The sequence below is a fragment of the Globicephala melas genome, chromosome 10 (assembly GCF_963455315.2).
Source record: "Globicephala melas chromosome 10, mGloMel1.2, whole genome shotgun sequence".
In the NCBI taxonomy this organism is placed as follows: Eukaryota; Metazoa; Chordata; class Mammalia; order Artiodactyla; family Delphinidae; genus Globicephala; species Globicephala melas.
This window is the reverse complement of record NC_083323.1, coordinates 657,486-677,770: the sequence shown is the minus strand read 5'-3', so window position 1 is coordinate 677,770 and position 20,285 is coordinate 657,486. Positions and strand designations below refer to the sequence as shown.

At 58.2% G+C, this 20,285-nt stretch overlaps 2 protein-coding genes across 6 annotated transcripts in view; both read right to left on the bottom strand.

The window, feature by feature from the left end:
• IL17REL (interleukin 17 receptor E like) overlaps nt 1-15,732 on the bottom strand; it is a 49,368-nt gene extending 33,636 nt beyond the window's left edge. For all 3 annotated transcript variants that reach the window (XR_009565315.1, XR_009565316.1, XM_060305533.1), the window contains exon 1: nt 15,597-15,732. Coding sequence is in view for 1 of the 3 variants with exons in the window: in XM_060305533.1 (XP_060161516.1) it covers nt 15,597-15,672 (76 nt within the window). In the remaining 2 variants the exon portion in view is untranslated. The remainder of the gene's footprint in view (nt 1-15,596) is intronic.
• Nucleotides 15,733-15,819: 87 nt separating this feature from the next.
• The window catches only part of MLC1 (modulator of VRAC current 1), a 63,263-nt gene continuing 58,797 nt past the window's right edge, over nt 15,820-20,285 (bottom strand). For all 3 annotated transcript variants that reach the window (XM_060305531.1, XM_030855416.2, XM_060305530.1), the window contains 3 exons: nt 18,992-19,232; nt 16,562-16,997; nt 15,820-16,089 (listed from right to left, as the gene is read on the bottom strand). In XM_060305531.1, the coding sequence (XP_060161514.1) occupies nt 15,835-16,089; nt 16,562-16,997; nt 18,992-19,232 (932 nt within the window). In that variant the 3' untranslated portion in view covers nt 15,820-15,834. The remainder of the gene's footprint in view (nt 16,090-16,561; nt 16,998-18,991; nt 19,233-20,285) is intronic.

The window sequence follows — 20,285 nt, the reverse complement described above, 5'->3', positions numbered from 1 at the left end:
CTCTGCTGGACACTCTCGCAGGCCTCGTGGAGCTGCCTTTCCTCCTGCCTGGGAGCCGGGTGTCCCCGTGTCCCCCGGGGGGCCCGGCCACTGCCCCTGAGAGGCCCATGAGCCCTCACGCCAGGCTAGTCTGTGCTCAGCAGTCGCCACCGCCTAATCTTGCTTCAGGTGCGTTTCCGCAGGTCCCTGCTGTGCCCACACCTGGAGGAGCGCACACAGGCAGGTGCTCCCCAGCCCGTCCCAGCGGGCCGGCCGCCAGTCTCGCACCGGGGGACCTCCCGGGACGCGGGCACGCTCTGCGGGCAGGTGCTGCCGTATGGGACGCCTCCCAGGGACAGTGAGAGTTCCGGGACACCACCACTTCTGAGCCGCATCCCGGCCCTGTGGCTCCTTCCCGCCCAGGATGAGCTTGGTACCCGCGGCGTTTCCTTAGCGGGGCATCCACAGAAGCGCGGACGCCGCCCTGGGTGACTAATCGGGGTCTGTGAACGCAGGAGGGGCTCTCGGGCTGCCCCCCACCACGTGGCTCCTCGGAGAGGGACAGGTCACAGGTGCGTCAGCGCCCCTGCCCCTCAGGCTCCCGGCAGACGTTTCCCAGATTGGCGCTGCGGGGTCAGGCCACCACCTCGTGGGGATCCCAGGCCCCCAGGCCCCCGCCACCGACCGCCCCGGGCCGGCTTCCCTGGCCTGTGCTGGGGTGGGAACGGCTAGTGCCCACCGAGGGGAACCAGGGCAAGAGGAGAGCCTGGGGGGCAGGGCTCACCTGGGAACAGGAGAGGCTGCATTCCGCGACCCTGGGGACGGCCAGGCTCCGGTAAGCGCTCCAGGCCAGGGAGAGGAAGGCGAGGGCTCGCCCAGCCAGCATCTGGACGCGAAGTGACGGCCGGGCAAGGCTAGCAGGATGCCCGTGGCTGCGCCTCGCCCTCTGGCCGCAGCTCAGCCCCGAGACAAGCAGGAGAGAGTCCGGAGTGAGTTCGCTCCCTGGGGCGGGTGCTGCCCCTCCCGGTGGGCTGGGCACAGCCCACAGCCCGCAGCTTCCTCCTGCAGGCTCACACTGGCCAGACGCCCTGCTGTTTCCAGGCTGTCACAGAAGACATCCTGGAACTTTGAGGCTCTGGGGTCTCAGGTAACCGCGTTCCCCTGGGGCTGGCTGCGCGCCTGTGCGATCAGGGAGCCGCCTGCCTCCCCCACGGCTCCCGGGTGTCCCCCTGTCTCTCAGGCCCCCGTCCTGTGGTTGGGGGATGGAAGGTGGTCAGGGGCCGTGGTCGTCGAGCTCAGCGGGGCTGGCAGAGGGGTGGGAGCCATCCCAGGCGCCTGTCTCCCAGGGCCGCTGGCGCCAGCCCCAACTCCCGCAAGCCTGGGGACACCCCGAGTGCCCCCGTCACCCATCTGTATGTGAGAGGCTGCCCCCCCCTTTGCTGAGCCCTTGCCTAGACATCCCTCACCCCAGAGGGCAGCGCCCCGCGGCCTGTAACTCTGGGGCCTGGCTTCTGCTGGCGGCGGAGCTCTGCTCCTTCCCGTTCGGATCTTCCTGGACAGGGGAGACGTCTCCAGGCAGCGGCTCCCAGCACCCTGTCCGGCCCCAGAAGCCAAGGTGTGGCTCCGGGGCCCTTTGGTATCCTCCCTGTGTCCAGCCCTCCTCCTGCACCCTCCGGCCTGGGAGGGCGCTGTCCCACGAAGGGGGCATGGAAAAAGGTGTATGGCTGGAGACCTGGGGACGCCCCGCCCCCGTTGTGCTGGCCCTGGGGGCTGGGGCTCTGCTTGAAACCACAACAGGGCACCCCAGGTGTGGAGAGGAGCTGACCCGGAGCTGACCCCAGGCCGGCACCCTGGGCAGGCGGGCCCCTGGGGCGGCCCTGGCTGCCGGCCCGTCTCTTGCACCCTGTCTGACCCGAGTGCTCCGTGAAGTGGGCTCAGGCCCGAGGCAGGAACGAACTTGGGAGACACCTGATGGAGCTTCGGCACCAGAGGATGGGCCCCACAGGCAGACGGCACGCAAGACCACGGGCCCCACCCCCCACCCCCGCCCAGGCACCAGAGCCCACGGCCCAGCCTCCCTCCCCCCGGGCCTGCGCCTCACCGCTGCTCCCACCAGGCCCGGAGCACGTGTGAGCACCGCGGGGCTCTGGGCACCACGCCTCACTCTGCCCTGTCAGTGAGGCAGAGCTGATGGGGATAGCGCATGCCCGGCCGCGTTCACCTGTGGGGCTGGCCTGGGGTGCGGTCAGCCACAGGCTGGCGTGTTTCGGGGTGGCCAGGAAGTCCAGGCGCTAGTCCTCCCGCCGCCCCTGCTCTGCCCCCCCCCCCCGAGTTGAGCTGCAGGAGGTCCCTGGGCCCCTAGGTCAGCCGGGCGGCGTAAGTCGGGAGAGGACGTGCTGCCGGAGCTCAGGCTGCGCGGCCCGGCGCTGCCCTCCACCACAGCCTGCTTTATCATCACCCACGGGACAGCTGGGGACGCCGCACTCAGTGACTCTCCCCAGAGCGGCACAGAGGCCCCATGTGGCCCAGTAGGCACCGCAGTGGCCCTCTCTACAGGGCCGCCCCAGGACAGGCCCACCCACCAGGTGACACCCTGGTGTGCTGAACACGCCATCCCGGTGCCAAGGAGATGCAGGTGATCGGAAGTGGACGGCAAATCCAACCACATGACTTCATGGGGAAGAACCATGGTGGGGACAGGCCCCTGACCCCTGGGTCTCCTGTCTTGCCTCTGAGGGCTGGGGGCTGCAGATCCCCCCAGTGTCCACATAGAAGCGGCCCTCGAGACCCCTCGCAGGCCCCCTGTCCCCTGTAGGCTCGGGTGGTTGGGACACCCCAGCCTGAGCCCAGAGAGGCTGCAGGGGCTCCCCCACCTCTGGTCTCCACAGCCTGCACGGCCCACTGAGAGCCAGAGGCCCGAAAGTCCACCTGCGGTACAATCTGAGGGGATCTGACCCAGTGCAGGGACCCCCTTCACCCCCTCGCTCAGCCCAGGTTGAAAGGAGGCTCTTGGGTGCAAAGAACCTGGACCAGCACAGCCAGACTTTTGTTGAATCAATGAGTGAACAAGGGGCCGCTGGGGAGCCGGCCGGGGCCCTCCAGCAAGGAGGGAGGGGCTCCAGAGGAGGGGTGTCTTGCGGGGGAGCCCACATACCAGGAGGCTCTCATTCTCACATGCCCAGGGCATGCCTCTCACATGCGGGGTGAGGAGAGACGTGTGGGTCTGGGGACACGGGTGTGTGGGTATGGCACGTGGGATGCAGGGCGAGGGGCCCGGGATGTGGGTGGGCATGGGGTGCAGGCACTGGGAGAGGGTGGGGACTGAGGCTCCACAGAAATACCATGGTGAAGACTGCACAACTTTGCTAAAATAGCTCTGTGTACAAGGTCCCTCATCTATGCCAAGGTTTCCAGAGAAGCACGCCACGCACTGGAGGCCGCGGGGCCTGGTCCTTGGTGTCACGGGGTGCACAGGCCGCCGCCCGGCCCGTTGCCGAGGGGCACGACGGAGGCGCCCTGCAGGACGGCGGCGCAGAACGAGCAGCAGCGTTTGCAGGGACCGGCGGGCGGCAGCGAGCCACGGCACACTAGGCACGGCGCTGGGAGGGCCCTTGGCAGCCCTGGGGGAGAGGGAGAGACAGAAGGGCCCTGAGATGGTGCCCACCCGCCCGGAAACCACGTCCATGGCCCCAGACCGCGCCCACCTGCCCCAGACCACGCCCACCTGTGCAGACAGAGCCCACCTGCCCCAGACCACGCCCACTGAGGCCACCCACCAGCCCACAGACTGCATCCATCAGTGCATGAAATCATGTCCACCACCCCAGACCAGGCCCACTGGTACCAAAAACCATGCCTGCTGCCCCAAGACCTCGTTCTGGCCACGTTCACTGGTCCCTGAGATGGTGCTCCCCCCAGCACGCCCACCTCGGGCTCGCCCACCCTGCGGCGGCCCCCCCGCCGCAAGGCGTGCACCTGGCTGGCAGTTCCGGCCCAGCTGGCTCCCAAGCCCACCTGCTCCCACACAGAAGCCACCCGGCTTTCCCCAGCTCTCAGGAAAGCCCAGACCTCCACTCAAAGCCGAGCGTTGAGGTCCCCTTGGCCCTGCTTATCTTTCTCCACCCCCAAGGGGGCGCAATCCCAGTCAGGGGGAATGAGCACGCCCCGGGCAGTGGGCCTGGGCCCCGGGCAGTGCCCAGCCAGCAATGGCTCAGCCCAGGAATGCCACGGGCAGAGCCACCCGCTGCCAGTGCTCTGGGCTGAGTCACTCCTGCCCGGGGTCCGGGAGGGTCTGGGTGGGGTGGGCAGGAGTGGGGGCCACCCGGCGCCTATGCAAAGCAGCCCACAGCTTCCTGGACGCTTGAGCGGAGGCTGAGCCGGAGCCCAGGAGTGGGGCCTTCCCCGGGTCCTGGGGCCAGCCTGACCCGCAGGACATGCCAGGGCCTGCGTGGCATATGAGGGTGTGGGAGACCGGAGGCCTGGGCACAGGGTGGGGAGGCCAAATCTTCAGGGGTGAGCAGGCTCTGTCGCCAAGGGGGCAGCTCTGCCGGCAGTGCTTTGCCCACCAATGCACCCCAGGCCTAAACGGGCCTAGCGTACGGCTGGACGGGGACAGAGCCCTGGGCCCGCTCCAAGCTGAGGAAGGGCCAGGCCCCTGCGGCAGAGGGGCGGCATGAGGCAGGCAGGAGGGGCTGAGCCATCCATTTAGGGGCTGGCGTGAGGGGCTGAGAAGCAGGAGAGCCATGCATCATGGGGGTGAAGGAGGAGGGGGTGAGGCCTAAGGGGCACCGGGGACGGGGGACATCACCGAAGCGGACGGGGTGTCCACGCAGGAGTTGGTGCTCTGGGACCCAGACCAGCCCTTCTGGGGAAAAGCACAGAACACGAAAAACGCCTCCGAAGCAACAAAAGCAAGGGGCGATCAGGGCGCGGCTGAGGGGAAGCCCTTCCTTCAGAGGCTCTGCGGACCAGAAGCCTCGAGGCTCGAGTTGCCAAGGCTAGGGGTGCGGGGGCAGAAGACCACCCCCAAGAGGGGTGAGAGACACCCCCCCCCAAGAAGCAGCAAGCCCGAAAGGTTACAGCCCGGGTGCACGGGTGGGCCCAGAACACGCCTTCCCTGCCCCAGGGAGCGCCAGGCGTGTTCCTGGCGCTGAGCTATGTGGGTGGAAACCCCAGAGAAGTTGGAGTCCCGAGCTAGTCCCCAACAGGTCTGAGTGACGGCTTCTTACCCCTGGGCTGCAGGCACGGCGGGGAGGGCACAAAGCATCAAGCTATGAATTCAGAGCGACGCGGGCAGCGTTCCTCGGGAGGCGGGAGATGAGGGGCCCGGGGCAAACACCACCCTCCGAGGGGCTCCCCTGCATTCTGGAAGGAGTGCAAAGAATCCCCACAACTAACGTTTGAAAGAAACTGATCCGTCGCTAGTAAAATGTGAGAGTGCCGGCCGCAACCGCAGCACAGACATGACCAAAGACTTCACCTGTTAGAATTATCAGACACAGAATATAAGCTAACTGTGTGATGTCATACAACTTAGAGGTTTTAGGCAAAGGAAAGGAACTACAAAGAATAACCAACTTTATTGAAAAGTAGAGTTTCTAAAAAATGAAACGATAATAACTAAAGTTAAAGTTTCAATGGATGGGATTCATAAGGCTCTAGACACTGTTAAGGACAGAATGAACCGGAAGACAAATGAGGAGACTGTGCCGATGGCAGCACAGGAAACCAGACGTTGAACGGGAGTGATACGGGCTGAGGGGCAGCGAAGGTGTGAGCAACGTCACACCTGAGCTCCAAAGGCCAGGACAGAGAGGATGGGGTGGAGGCAATACATAAAGCGAGAGGCTGGAAGTTTCTCATAAACGATTAATGACACGAGTGGGAGAGTAAAGATGTCCAAAGGTTCCCAGTTTGAATAAATAAAATCCCACACCCAGACCTGTCTTACTAAAACAGTCGTAAATGGCGCCCGCAGTGAAGACAGCTCACTTTTGGAAAGCCGCGGACTAGCTGAGCATCTCTGAGCGCAGCAGTGAAAGCCGAGACAGCAGATTGGGCTGACTGAAGTCAGAGAGTGGTCATCGCATGGCCGAGGACAGGGTGCGAAGGGGCACGGGGAACTTTCTGTGGAGAAATGTCCCCTCTCTCCTTCCGGGTGGCGGTCGTGAAGGCAAACACGTCGCACCGTGTCTGCTGGAGACCTGTCCTTACCATTTGTAAGTTGCACCTTAAGAACATTGTGTCAAAAGAGATATTATTTCCTGTGGCGTTAAAAACCACCAAATAACCAGAAAAAAAACCTAATGAAGGACGTGCCAGACCTCTACCCTGAAAAGCCACAAGCCACAGTCCAGAGAAAATCAAGACGCCCTAATTAAGAGTAGATCATGCTTTTGATTTGAAAGACAATATAAAGAGATGTCAGTTCTCCCCTCTGCAGATTCAAGGCGAATCCAATCAGAATCCTGGCAGTTTCTCCTCCCCTCCCCCCTCCCTCCCTTCTCTCTGTCTGTCTGTCTGTCTGTCTCTTTTTTGCTTTCTCTTGAGGTGGACAGGCTGATCCTGACATACGTACGGAAGTGCAAAGGGCTGAGAACAGCCTCTGGTGCAGAGTGTGCTTCCCGTGCTGCTGGCTGGGCCGGGCCAGGTGACCTGCCCTCCCCTGCACGCGGTGCAGTGACGGCAGCAAGTGCTGGCGTGCGGCCCAGCTGGCAAGAGGCGAACTCGCCCTGGGCAGCTGCGGGCTCGCGGCTGAGGGGCTGCGGTTCCGGCCTGAACACGGCCGGTAGCCTGGGAGCAAGCGCAGCTAGTCCCGTGGGACCCTCAGGGCCACAGCCGCGTGACCATCATGCATTGCTTCACTCCGAGATGAGCGCCACGCGCGGTCACCGCAGCACAGACCCACTCAGGCGCGCACGGGGGTCCTGAAACTGAGAGAGACCCTAATAGGTGGTGTTGGCTTGGGAAGCGGGGGGGGGGGGCGCGAAGAGCGGCCACAGGAGGTTGACCCTCTCGCCCTCTCCCACGGGCACCAAGACCGAGGCAGACGTCAACCGCAGCGACACCGCACACGGCAGGGAGACTGGCCGAAGGGTCACGCGTGCCCAGCGTGGCGCAGCCAGGCGCCCTCCTGGAGGGACCCCGAAAGCCGGCGTGCGCCCTGAGCGGACCCGGACATCGTCTGGAGTGGCTTCGGGAGTAACCTTGGCTCCTATGAGCAAGAAGCACCTGAACCGGCTGAGTCACCGAACCCTGGACCCGCACGGGCCCCAGGAGAGGACAGCCCCGGACCAGCTGTGTTCCTGTCCCTCCCTGTGACTGGCCGGGCATGGGGACATTAGGACCTGAGTGTGGGAAGGTGGCCCTCCGGCAGGAGGTGGAGAAACCCTGAGCCCGCAGAGCCTCGACGTGGACCAGGTTCTCATCTCAATCGAGCAACAGACAAAATCGAGACGCTTACAGGAAGCAAGGCCTCCGGGGGCTCAGCCTCTGACCAGGCTGCCGGCGGCTGCCTTGCCCTCTGCCAGGCGCTCGGAAGGGGCTGACAGTTGCCTTCGGCTGGACAGGAGGCTCCTGGGGAGGCTGTGGGTCTGGTCCCAGAGTCCCAGCACTGGTGGAGAGAAGGACACATCTTGAAGACGAACGTGGGAGTGGATTTTGGTGCACAGAGTTGGTGGGACGGAAGCACAGCTTTTGGGGAGAAGGGTTACGTTAGCAGAAGGACCGCCAGCCTGGGCCAAGAGAGGCAGCACCCGTTTGCGCTGTGAGGACCTGAGAGCCCCGCTTCCTAAGGCCACAAGCCGCGGAGGAAACGGCCAGCCTCCAAGGGGCACGTGTCCCCCACATTCTCCTTCGTATACGGCCGAGGAGGACGACGAGAAAAGGGCCTCTCGGGGCAGAGCCAAGACTCGCTGAAAATGGATTAAGGAGCATAGTCATGGCACAGAGCTCTCCCCCAGGAAGGGCGCAGTGTTTGCCGGGGGGATCCAGGGTGCTGTGGACCAGCTACCCTGTGCTGCGTCCATGTGGCGTGCGTGCATGTGTGTGTGTGTGCGCATGTGTGTGTCCGTGCAGGCGTGCGCATGGGTGTGTGTCCGTGCACGCGTGCTCAAGAGCACGCATGCACGCAGGTACCTCGTGTTGGGAGAGACAGCCCTTGGTGTCTCGTGCCCTCCTACGTGTCCTTCGAGGTGCGCTCCGTCCATGCAAGGCCCTGACCACCCTTCACTTGGGCCACGTCTCAGGGTGAGGTAATGTCTCCCTCCAGGACAAAGAGCTTCCTGAAAAGGCAGCAAGTGCCCCGAGCTCACTGCTCCCCCCGTGACACGGGCCCGCTGTGCATGCGCCATCCGCCTGGGCCACAGTGCGTCCCAGATCAGCTGGCGCTCACGAAGTCCTTCATCTCTGACCCAGGAGTTGCGTGTCTTCTGGCAACACCCACGCAACAGCCTCAGCTAAGCTCACAGCCAACAGCTTGTAAGGAGGGGAAAGCAAACCCAGTCCTGGCAGTTTGGCAGTAAGGATGCCTCCGGGACTCACAGTGCTGAGGCCAGGGCCCCAGAGAACGTGGCTGAGGTCTGTGCTGCTGGGGGACCTGAGGACGGTTGTCTTAAACAAATGCATGTGAGACAAATCAAACGGGTTTGGTGCCCACCTCTCCTGGTCAGGTCAGAGTGGCCTGTGGAAACTGGCCGGAGGCTCAGATGATGCAGGATGCTGTGTATCACTGGGAGAGAAGGCCTTCCTTGGGTCTCCCAAGCACCCTACATACTTTGTGGGGTGTGCCAAGAATGCAAGACCCTGATCACCCATTTACCTTTCTCAGCATCGTGCCTGCAGTGAGCAGTCCTGGGGGATGAGGTGCTAGTTCCCTCCAGGACAAGAGCAGGCTTGCTTACTGCTTGCTACAAAAGTGGTAGATGCCTGAGGTTCAGTGTTCCTCATCTGTGATGCAAACTCAGCGTGTGTAGCAGGCATCTGGGCCACAGTGCGTCACCCCACGTGGCTTCACAGATGTTCAGAGGCTCTCGCTGCTTCCTGAGATGAGAACGATGAAGTCCTTCGTCTCCAACCCAGGAGTCGCGTGTCTTCTGCCAGCCTCCATGCAACAGCCACAGCTAAGCTCACAGCTCGTAAGGAAGGGAAAGCAAATCCCAGACTTGCCAACTTGTTTTTCTGGTTCATAGTTATCCAGGTGAAGAGGAATGATGGAGAATCACAAATCCCAGACTCAGAGTCTGGTTCTATGACTGTGGAGACTTTTTGGCGGGCGGCGGCGGTGAGCGTAGTTTGTTTGCAGAAGGTAAGTGAATGCCAGTGACCCGGAGATTAGACTGTTGTATATTTGATTATTGTTCAGAACATATTCATTCCGCTCCTCCTACCCCACTGAGGAGTATCCTTCGTCGCCCACCTACTTGAGTTTGGGCAGATGTGATGTGAGTAGAAGCTTTCAGATGCCTCCCCCTTTTGACTTGCCCTCTCATGCTGATACCATCTGCCTCGTGAAGATGATGACTGGGGAACCACTGGCCCCAGAAGGGGAGACACGTGAGGTGGATCTCAGCCCAACCTGCAGCCTGGAGCCTGGCTCAGCCTTCCTGGTAGAACCCAACATTGCTACAGCTGACCTGAAGATGTGTGAGAAACAGAGGCTTGATGAATAAGTACCTCTGAGGTTGGGGAGGGGTTGTCTTTGTTATGCAGCATTACTGCTGCGAAAACCTGACTTAATAAAGACAGAAACATAGAAAATTGGGAGTGTAGAGTCCAAAACCAGAAAAACATACCTAGTCACCTGTCTTGCGACAATGGTACAATGCAGCGAAGAGGACACAGTGTCTTCAATGCACTATGCTGCATCAGCTGAACGTCTGTACAAAAATTGTGCACCTTAACTCCTATATCACACCACACCCGGAAACAGTTCCAGATGGAACATAGCTCTAAATGTGAAACCATACAACTTTAAGAGGAAGACAGAAGTGACTATTTTTATGACTCTGGGGTAGGCAAAGATTTCACAAACAGAAAACATAAACGCTAATCATAAAAGAGAAATTGATATTGGCATATACTGAAATAAATAACGTATGTGCACCAAAAGATACTATTCAGAGTAAAAGGCAAATCATAGAATGAGAGAAGTTACCTTTAATACATATACCCACCAAAGGACTTGTATCCAGAATACATAAGGAGCTCCTACAAGTTGACAGGAGTAGGGAACAGAAAAACATGCCCAAATACAAAAAAGGTACCTTGCAAGAGTATGTTGAAATGGACTGTTGATATGAAAAGGTGCTGAATTTCTTCAGTCATCAGATAAATGCAAATTGAAACTGTCATGTGAACCCACTGCACATCTACTAGAATGGCTAAAATAAAAGGACAGAGAATATCTAGTGTTGGTAAGAGTGTGCAGCCACTGGAAGACTCATACACTGTGGCGGAATTTACACTGACACAGTCACTCTGGGAAATTCCTTGGGAGTGTCTACCAAAGCATGACCCAGCAACTCCATTCCTACAGAAAGATGTACACATGTTCACCAAATTCAGGAGTGCTCACAACAGCACTGTTTGTAATAGTCTGAACTAGAAGCAATGTAAACGTCTATCCACAGTAGTACGTCAGTAATCTGTGGTTGAGAACCAATTGTAACTACGTGCAAGAAACCACATCCGGACATACATCAAACTCAACGTCAAACCAACTTAGGCTCGTTCCTGGAACGCAAGGTTGGTTTCACATTCAAAAACCGATCGATGTTCAGTGCTACAGGCAACTTCTTAGAAAAAGAAAAACCTATTGATGTTATTTATCACTTTAATAGTATAAAGAGAAAAAACTTAAGAGAGTCTCATAGATGCAAAAAAAATTGCTGAGAAAATTCACTGCACATTTGTAATAAAAATTCTTGGTAGGGATTAGAAAGAAACGACTTAACGTGCTAGAGTATCTATACGTTGATATGTATAGACCATATTTATAGCTTTATTAAGACCTACAGAAAATGTCATTATAAATGAGAAATGTTAGAAGCATTCTCTCTAAAATCAGGAATTCAACAATGGTGCCCAACATTGTGTAGGAGGTTCTAGCCAGTACAATAAGACAAGACCATAGGGGCAAGAAGGTTGGAGTGGAAGATACAAAGCAATTTACACAGGATATAATTATTTACATAGAAACTCAAAAGAAGATACATACACATTTTTAGGAATAATGGGAGAGTTTAGAAATGTGGCAGATAGAAAATTAACATATAGAAGTCAGTTTCATTCTATATGACAGCAGCAAACAATGCGAAAATGTATATATAGAGATGACACCATGTGCAATAGTATCTGAATATCAAGTAAGAGAAATAAATCTAATAAAAGATGTCTATGATCTCTGATGGGAAAATTCTAAAATTTAAAGTAGATCTAAGTAAATGGAGAGATATGTCACGTTCATGGGTAGAAAGGTGTGATTTCATTAATTTATCCATTTCCCCCAAATTGATCCACGGAGTCAATGCAAATCCAACCAAAATATCAATAGGATTTTTTTTGTTGAACTTGATAAAACAATTATGATATTTATATAGAAAAGAATGAGGTCAGGAAGGACCAAGACCCTTATGAAGATAAGCAGAGAGAGGCAACTTGCCCTACCAGTTGCAACAGGCAGTGTGGCACTGGTGCAGGGGGGCAAACTCACCAGTGGAACAGAATAGAGACTCCGGGAATAGACCCACACATGCACACAGGTGGGATACCAGTTCACAAGGGGATAGAAATAAAGTTTTCAAAAAATAATGAAAAATTTTTCTACGTGAACAAAAGTAAAATTCGATTCCTAACTCACACCATATACAAAAGTCAACTCCAAATGGATTAGGACATTTATGTCAAAAACAAAATTTAAAACTCTTTTTTAAAAAAATAGATTTATTTTATTTATTTATTTTTGGCTGCATTGGGTCTTCGTTGCTGCGTGCGGGCTTTCTCTAGTTGTGGCGAGCGGGGGCTACTCTTTGTTGCGGTGCTTGGGCTTCTCATTGTGGTAGCTTCTCTTGTTGCAGAGCAGGGGCTCTAGGCGTGCGGGCTTCAGTAGTTGTGGCACGTGGGCTCAGTAGTTGTGACTTGCAGGCTCTAGAGAGCAGGCTCCGTCGCTGTGGCACACGGGGCCATGTGGGATCTTCCTGGACCAGGGCTCGAACCCATGTCCCCTGCATTGGCAGGAGGATTCTTAACCACTGCGCCACCAAGGAAGCCCCAAAATGTAAAACTCTTAGTAGTAAATGTAGGTAAACAATCTTTTAAACCTCAGGGCAAAGAAAAATTTCTTAAGACAAAGTAGCACTGACTAAAAGAAAAAGATTGATAACTTTAGCCACATTAAAAATCCAATTAAAACCTGTGTGCAAGTTCTAATTACACTACTAAAACGATCCAAAAAAACGTAGGCCATGCAAGGACAATGAAACTATGTCATGAACCAAGAATTATGATTAATCAGGATGTGTGCACCTGAGATCCAATGGGATGAGGAAAATGAATGAATAAACAAGGTCCTAGACGGTCAAAAAAGTGAGAAAAAGATATGAAAGTTACAATGATTGCAAGGAAAGGAAAACAAATTAGTTGATATAACTGTATGTGAGAAACCAAAAGAATCTTCAAATATATTAATGAATTGATAGAAATGATATTAGCCAGATGGACTTTTTACAGAATCCATTCATAGGGCTTCCCTGGTGGCGCAGTGGTTAGGAATCCACCTGCCAATGCAGGGGACACGGGTTCGAGCCCTGGCCCGCGAAGATCCCACACGCCGCGGAGCAACTAAGCCCGTGCGCCACAACTACTGAGCCTGCTCTCTGGAGCCCGCGAGCCACAACTACTGAGTCCGTGTGCCACAACTACTGAAGCCTGCGCGCCTAGAGCCCGTGCTCCGCAACAAGAGAAGCCACGACAATGAGAAGTCTGCGCACCGCAACAAAGAGTAGCCCCTGCTCACCGCAACTAGAGAAAGCCCGCGCACAGCAACGAAGACCCAACGCAGCCAAAAATTTAAAAATTAATTAATTAATAAATAAAAAGAATCCATTCGTAAAAATCAATTCCCTTTCTATCAACCAGCCACAATTTGCAGGAAAAATTTTTTTTAATTTGATACTATTTACAATAGAATAAAAAATAAAAAATATATGTCTAAATCCAACAGAAAAAGTGCAAGACCATTACAAAGAAACTTCTAGGAGTTTATTGAAAGATCTTAAAGGATTTATTTATGGAGAGATATACCATGTTCACATATTCTAAGGCTCAGTAATGTAAAGAAGTCAGTTCTCCCCAAACTGATGAATTTAATAGCAATAAAAAATTTTTAATTTTAATAAAAAATTATGTTGGTGAATCTTGACAGCCTACTTCTGTAACCTGTGTGGAGGTGTAGGGGTGCCAAGAACAGCTGAGTCATTTCCAAGGAAGAAAAACCAGCTCATAGGACTTGTCTGACATCCTACAAAGCTGTAGTAATGAAGACCTTGTGGCACTGGCCCAAGGCAGACAGAACGGTGGAGCTGAACGGAAGGTCCAGAGGTGCCAACACGCAACAGTGCCAGCCTGCAGGTGAGCAGGGGCGGGGCCGTTGGGCTCCTCACACCCCGTGCAAGTCAGCTCCAGGAACGTCCAAGGCTGGAATGTATGAGCCACAGCAATGCTCCTAGAAGAAGAGGGCTTCACGACCTCAGGGTAAGGCCGCAAGCCAAAGAAATGACCAACTGTCGAGGGAAAGCCTGACCTATCGGAGTTTATTAAAATTAAGGTGGCTTTACATCCAAAGACACCATAAAGGTGTGAAAAGGCAGATCACAATGTGGGACACAGTGTTTCCACACAAATCAACTGAAAAAGGAGGAGAATCCAGAACAGATGGCTGTCACCCCTTCAAATCAGCAGAAAAGATGCACAATTCTAAGGACGATCAGACAGAAGACGTGCTTTTCAGGACAGGAGCCCTAATTGGCCAACGCATGTCTGAACACAGGCCATTTTATTAGTAAATAGGAAAATGCAAACGAGCGCCATCACTCCCTCCAGAGGCAAACAAGAGGCCCTGTCAACACCAAGTATCGGCACAATGTGAGCAATGGCCGCGGTGTGGCCGCGGTGTGGCCGCGGTCACAGTGCCGTCCCTCTGGCCACGCCTGCAGTGCCCGGTGCGCCGGGTTTAATACCCGCCCCCCCCCCACCGCCAAGCTCACGCCCACTTGGAACCTGTGAATGTGACCTTATTTGCAGATGTAATCAAGGTAAGGTGAGGTCGTACTAGAGGAGGTGGGACCCGATCCAACAACTGGTGTCCTTTTAAGAGGGAAACCTGGACACAGTGACACCCTGAAGGAACACCGTGTGAAGCAGGGCAGAGATCGGAGTCACTCGTCTGTAAGCCGAGGAACACCGAGGACTGCCGGGGGTGTCAGAAGCTGGAAGGGACAGGAAGCTTCTTCCCTACAGGCTCTGAGAGCTCGGCCCTGCCGACGCCTTGGTTTTGGACTCTGGCCTTCAGAAAAAACGTCTGCGGTTTACGCCACCAAGTTTGCGGGACTTCGTTACAGTAGCTAATACACCTACTTAGGTAGAAGCTGTGTGCGCCCTGGGGACACTCACTCCTAGGAAGAGGCCTGGGGAAAGTCGCACAGTGCATTGCAGAGAAAACCTGGAAATTGCCCCCATGGAGAGGCAAGTCGCTAAGCAGTAGGGCTGACAGACCTTGGTGCCAGACTGGACATGGGGTGAGGATGGCGGGCCGGACTGCAGGTGGCCCCCAAGGGCCCTGCCAGCTCTGAAAGCACACGCTCATCGTGCCCGGCGCTGGCGACTCTGGGGGGCGGCCCGCACACGTGCTGATGCAATAGACATGCACTGAGCATCTGCTATGTGCCGGGCATGGCCCCAGGTGCAGGGGTGCACCGAGAGCCCAGCCCCTGACAGCTTACAATCCATGGGGACAGACAGACAGGCAAAGAGGCTGTTAGTGCCAGGGAGACAGACAGACAGACACACTGGGAACCCGGGGGGGGGGGTGGGCACAGCAGGTGCATGTGTCCTGGTGAGTTCAGGGAGACAGGTGCACCTGGGGCAGAGCAGGTGGGGGCGTGGCCCTGGCTGGGGTCACTCTCTTGGCCACGGCTGGGTGCCAGACCGTGCCAGTGGGGCTGCTCCATACCTGTGTACCTGTGCTCAGAGGCCAAGCCCAGGCCAGGCTCCCGGGCCACGTGTGACCGGCTCCATCAGAAGCTTCAGAAAACAGCGCGAGGGCCCAGTGATTGCCGGCCCCTCCCGTCCGCGGCACTTGGCGCCTATGCAAACCTCAAACTCGATGCCCCATTGGCGCCACACCCCACAGGGGAGACAGACGAAGGCTGTTACCCACCTGGTCCTGCTGCAGGACCCCCCACTATCCCAACAACTGGCCGGGACCAGGATGGGGCCAGGGCGCCCTGAACCCTGCTCTGAGCTCAGGCTGGACCAGAGGCCCCGGCCTGCCCTGGAGGACGCAGAGCAGGTAGCCCCAAGCAGACCCGGGGCTCAGACGGACACGAGCACGGCGCTGTTACCTGATGGTCTGGGCAGCTGAAACTGAGCGCTCTCCACTGTCTTCACGCTCGGAAGAGGGACGCAGTGGGTGCACATTTAATAAGTTTGGATCCAAGTGTTTGTCTGATTCGGCCCTGGCGAGAGCAGAGCTCAGGGCCTTACTGTCTAGGTGCTGAAAGGTACAGGTGGGGGGGCTCTATCTTCCCCAAACTCCCTGTGGCCGCACTTTACTTTCGCACTTCTCTCCACCAGCCTCTTTTAGGGCACAGGCAAGGTGCAAGGAAGCACCTTTTCGTCTTTCAGTTTCAAGTCTTGCTGGAGAGCCATTCGTGGTGGCCCCGGAGCCAGGTGTGGCATGGCCGGGGGGCACCTCTCCCCTGGTGGATGAATGTCCAAGAGCGGAGATGCAAAGTCAAAGTTGGAGATGGGCGTCATCTGCTTCTTGGCTTTCCACACACCCACCCCTTCCACGAAGAGGTCGGACCCCGGGAAGGGGGGCAGCTCCACTGCAGGCTGGGGAGGGAAGGATGAGGTGAGGGGTGCTGGCTGGTTCTTTCCTGGCCTGCCGGTCAGGCGTAAGGCCTCAGGGAGAAGCCCCAGCCACACTTCCCGACAGCTGGGCTGCCCACTGGGTCCCCCCACCAGGGGCGCCAGGTTGCAGGGTTTTGCTGCCTGGCCTGCAGGAGGGCTCCTTGGGGGAGCAGGCCCCTGGAAAGACCCCTGAAGGGAGGCTGGATCTTCACCCCAGGAGGACGGAGGACACTGCAGGTCGGAAAAGGAACAGCCTAGAGGGGCCTGGAGGCCACGGACATCCCGCCAGCCCAGCCAGAGGACCCCCTGCCAGGTGGCCACAGAGTTGGGGTTGGCTGGGGAGGAGAGATTGGAAAGCTGGATGGCAAAGGCCAGCTGGGCGAGACGCCCCCGGGGCGTGGGGAGGGGCCACCCCGAGGTGGCCGGCAGGAGAGGGACACCCCGCCCCCCTCACCTGTCTCCACAGCAGCTCGAAGTTGCCGACGTCGCAGTTTCGGTCGACCTTGCGGTCCACCACCACCTTGATGGTGTCCTCCTGCACCTGCGCGCAGAGCCGAGCCGTGACCGGCGTGGACGCGTGCATGGTGGGGCTAGAGTTGATCTCGATGAGCCAGGGCTTGAAGTCGCAGCCGAGGATGAAGTCGGCGCCGTACAGCTCGAAGCTGTTCTTCCGCGGGTCTACGTGGTCCTGGGCCACCTTCATGGTGTTGGTGACGGCCCTCTTCATGGACGGGTAGATGACGCTGCCCCACACGGCCCCGCGGCCCCTCTTCTGCAGGTACTCCTGGAACTCGGTGCTGGTCCACATGTTGTGATCCGGCAGCAGGGGGCTCCGGTCCTTGTCATTCTTCAGGTGCTTCTGGATGGAGTTGTTGCACAGGTGGATGGCGCTGCGAGGCAAGGCCGCCGTCAGGGTCGGGGGGCGGGTGCGCAGGCTCCTCTCCTCCCAGCGGGCGCCCCGGGACCCCACCCTGAGGCCCCGCCCAGACCCCGCCCCGAGGATCCGCCCCCGAGCCCCTGGCCCCGTGGGCCGTGACCCCGGCACAGCGCCACTGCGGGAGGGGTTCTGACGGGTTCCCCGTTCTCCTAATCCTCCTAGGCAACCTCAGGACAGCTCTCCCATCCTGCCTGGGACCACCATGGGGTGGGGCGGGGAGGGCAGGGCAGAAGCCAGCCAGCCCGGGGCCACCAACTAGGGGCCTCCAGCAGGTACCACCCCCTGAGCCCGTTTCCCCACTTGTCCCTGGAGGAGAGCCGGAGCCCCCCAGGGCTAGAAGGATTCGCCAACTGAAATTTTCAATTAATTCGTTTATACGCTGGCATTGTTCTAAACGGGATTTAAATTGAATAGCATCTACTAGGAGATTATAAAATACGTGGGTCCTGTTCAAAGTCATTTTCATTTAAACGTGTCCCTGGGCCTGGGGATTTGCCATCTCGTTCTGGGTGGTGAGACCGCACCTGTGACCATGAGAGAGCTGTACTCCCTAAGACAGTTGCAAGAAACAAGTTACAGGCATACGGAAGAGTTTTGGAAGCTGCAAACAGTGCTGTTAGGGAGCCGACACAGTTCAGAAACAATGTCAGAGAATCTCCTGTCAGCCTGGGGAGAGGGTTATGGTCCCGGATGGAGAAATGGCTCAGAGAGGGTAGGAGACCTGCCAGGCACTCAGCTCCCAGCTTGGCAGGGCCGGGCAGGCTGGAAGGGGCTCCGTGGGCTTCTCACTGCCCAGTCAGCCCAGGACCCCTCCTCCAGGCCCTCCCGGCCTGGTGGGAACCAATGTGCTCCTTGAGCTGCCGGCCGGGACCACTTGTCCCAGCTGCCTGCTCCTGCCAGGTGTGACTCCAGGTGTCACCTGCCAGGTGTGACCCCAGGTGTGGTCACAGCCCCCAGCTTGAGCACAGTGGACCCCCTCAAGGTCTCTGTGAAGCAACCTTCAGTCCTCGTGATACTGACGGGCTCCCCTGTAGCCCCCGCCAAGATGTCTAGGCACCCAGCCGGGCACCCGCGTGTGGTCACAAAACAGAGCCACGGAGGCCCTCCATCTGGAAAGAGAGGTGGCAGCTGTTCTCTCAAGAGAATGGCACGTTCCCGAGACTTCGCTGGTGGGCTCTCGTCCTGACACCCACCCGGCCTGCCCGCTCTGGGACCCTGCTGGGGCTGGGTTCACCCACCCCAGGGCACCCACTCCTGCAGGTCTGAGCTGCTGCCCGGCACCCCCTGCACCCTGTATCGGGTACCGCTCTCATCGTCTTCACCCCTCCTAACCCCGCACGGCTGGGGTCATCCTCAGAGGACCCCTCAGGCCACCCTCACGTCCCACACTCTGCCTCGTCGGGGAGCCGCCCCCCACCTCCCCAGACACTCCAGCAGCTTCCCCGCCTGCAGGATCCCCACCCAGGGCTCTGGGCGCTCACAAAGCGAAGGCCCTGCAGAGTCTACTGCAGGATTTGAGGGGCTGGTCCCCAGGAGCCTCCCAGAGGAGCCCTACCTGTCCCCTCCCTCCACATGCTGAGGGGACCGAGAGAGCAAGCAGAGCTGCACCCCAAGCCCGGCCCGTGTGGTCAGCGGAGGGGCACGGCCCGCCACTCAGCCTTCCCAGCCGAGGGGCAGCGGCACCCACCGCAGAGGGTGCCTGGTGCCCACGAGCACATGGCAGACGGTGCTTTCAGGATTTTCTGGAGAAGACGCACACCCCATGGGGGCGCAAGGCACTGGCTCTGATGGGCAGGGGGCCTGGGCCCGCCCCTTGCAGAGGGAGGTCGAGTAGCCTCCGCAGGCCCGAGCACGACACAGCACCCCACCGGGCACACGAGACCTGCCTCGCGCTCCAGGTGCTGGTGGGAGCCCACCCTCTATGGCAGCTAGCTGACCCCCACTGACCTGTCCAGATTGTCCAGGGAGAAGCGCTGCGTCGAAAAGCGCAGGTAGCTCTCCTTGTAGAACCAGATGGTCAGCGGGTTCCAGTCGGTGACCAGGAACCACTGCCGGATGTCAAACTTGGTGTCGTAGATGAGCAGCGGCGTCTCGATGTACTTCTGCACCACCCACTTGTTGCCCTTGGTGGGCGGTGGGTCTGTAGCCAGCTCCAGGATCTCCTCCACGTGGTTCAGGCACACTATGTCTGCAAGAGGCCACCGCTCAGCCCCCAGCCCCAGAACAACGCCTGCGGTCCTGCGCTGGGGGGCTGCGCAGGAAAAGCTCTGCCCTCGGGGTCGAGGCCACAGCCAGGGCAGCCCTCCAGGCTCGCCCACCACAAGGGGCTTCAGAGAGGACTGAGAATGGGAAGGTCGGGGACGGGGACAGAGGCCCCGTGAGGAGGCAGCCAGCGAGCTGGGCACTGGCCCGAGTCTGGGGGGCGCAGGGAAGCAGGGCGGGCCCTTCAGCCTCAGGAAAGCAGCAGGCGGGGTGATGGGCTGCTCCACGGGCTCCAAGGGCTGGTGAGGCCTCACACCCAGGGCGACTGGACAAGTGGGGGTGAACAGGGCAGGGATGGGGTGCACAGCTCTTCCCCACGTCTGCACCCCTCCACTTTGCAGGAGGGTTTGCATGCCCCAAAGTTAAGCCGTGTGACTGGTGGTGACCAGTGACACGTGAGCCAAAGTGACGTGCATTTCCCTGGGCTGCAGCATTTAATGTCACCGACAGACCCCCTCCCCAGCCCTCTCTTTCTCTGCCGTGACACCCCGGAAGCCTGAACTGTGTCACAAGACGGTGGGGGGACTCGCCATCCTCCCTGCCAACCTGCCTTGGACAAGCGTGAGGAGAGGCCGAGATGTGGGGCGGCCTGGCTCTCCTGGCCGGCACGGGGGGCGGGTGCCCCTTGTGAGGCCCAGGGGCAGTGACAGCGCGGGACACGAGGGAGCTTTCCTCACAGAACACAGGACCCCGCTCTTCAGTTACAGCAAGTGGAGACCTTGCCATCTTGAGACCAAAGTCCAGGAGGAAGCTGCAAGCCCCTGGGCCAAGAGCAGACGGGAGCACTGGGTTGGGGGTCAGGCGGTGGGAGCATAGCCAGTGACCAGGCACAATGGCGTGCACTCGGTTATGAACAGGTGGGTTTGAGGTGTCTGTGGAGCGTCCCCGGGGATGCAGTGTCGGCAGTGGGTGGAAGGTCTGGGCTCAGGAGAGAGCCCGGGGGGGAACACGGGCCCGGCCCAGGAGGGTGCTTGCTGAG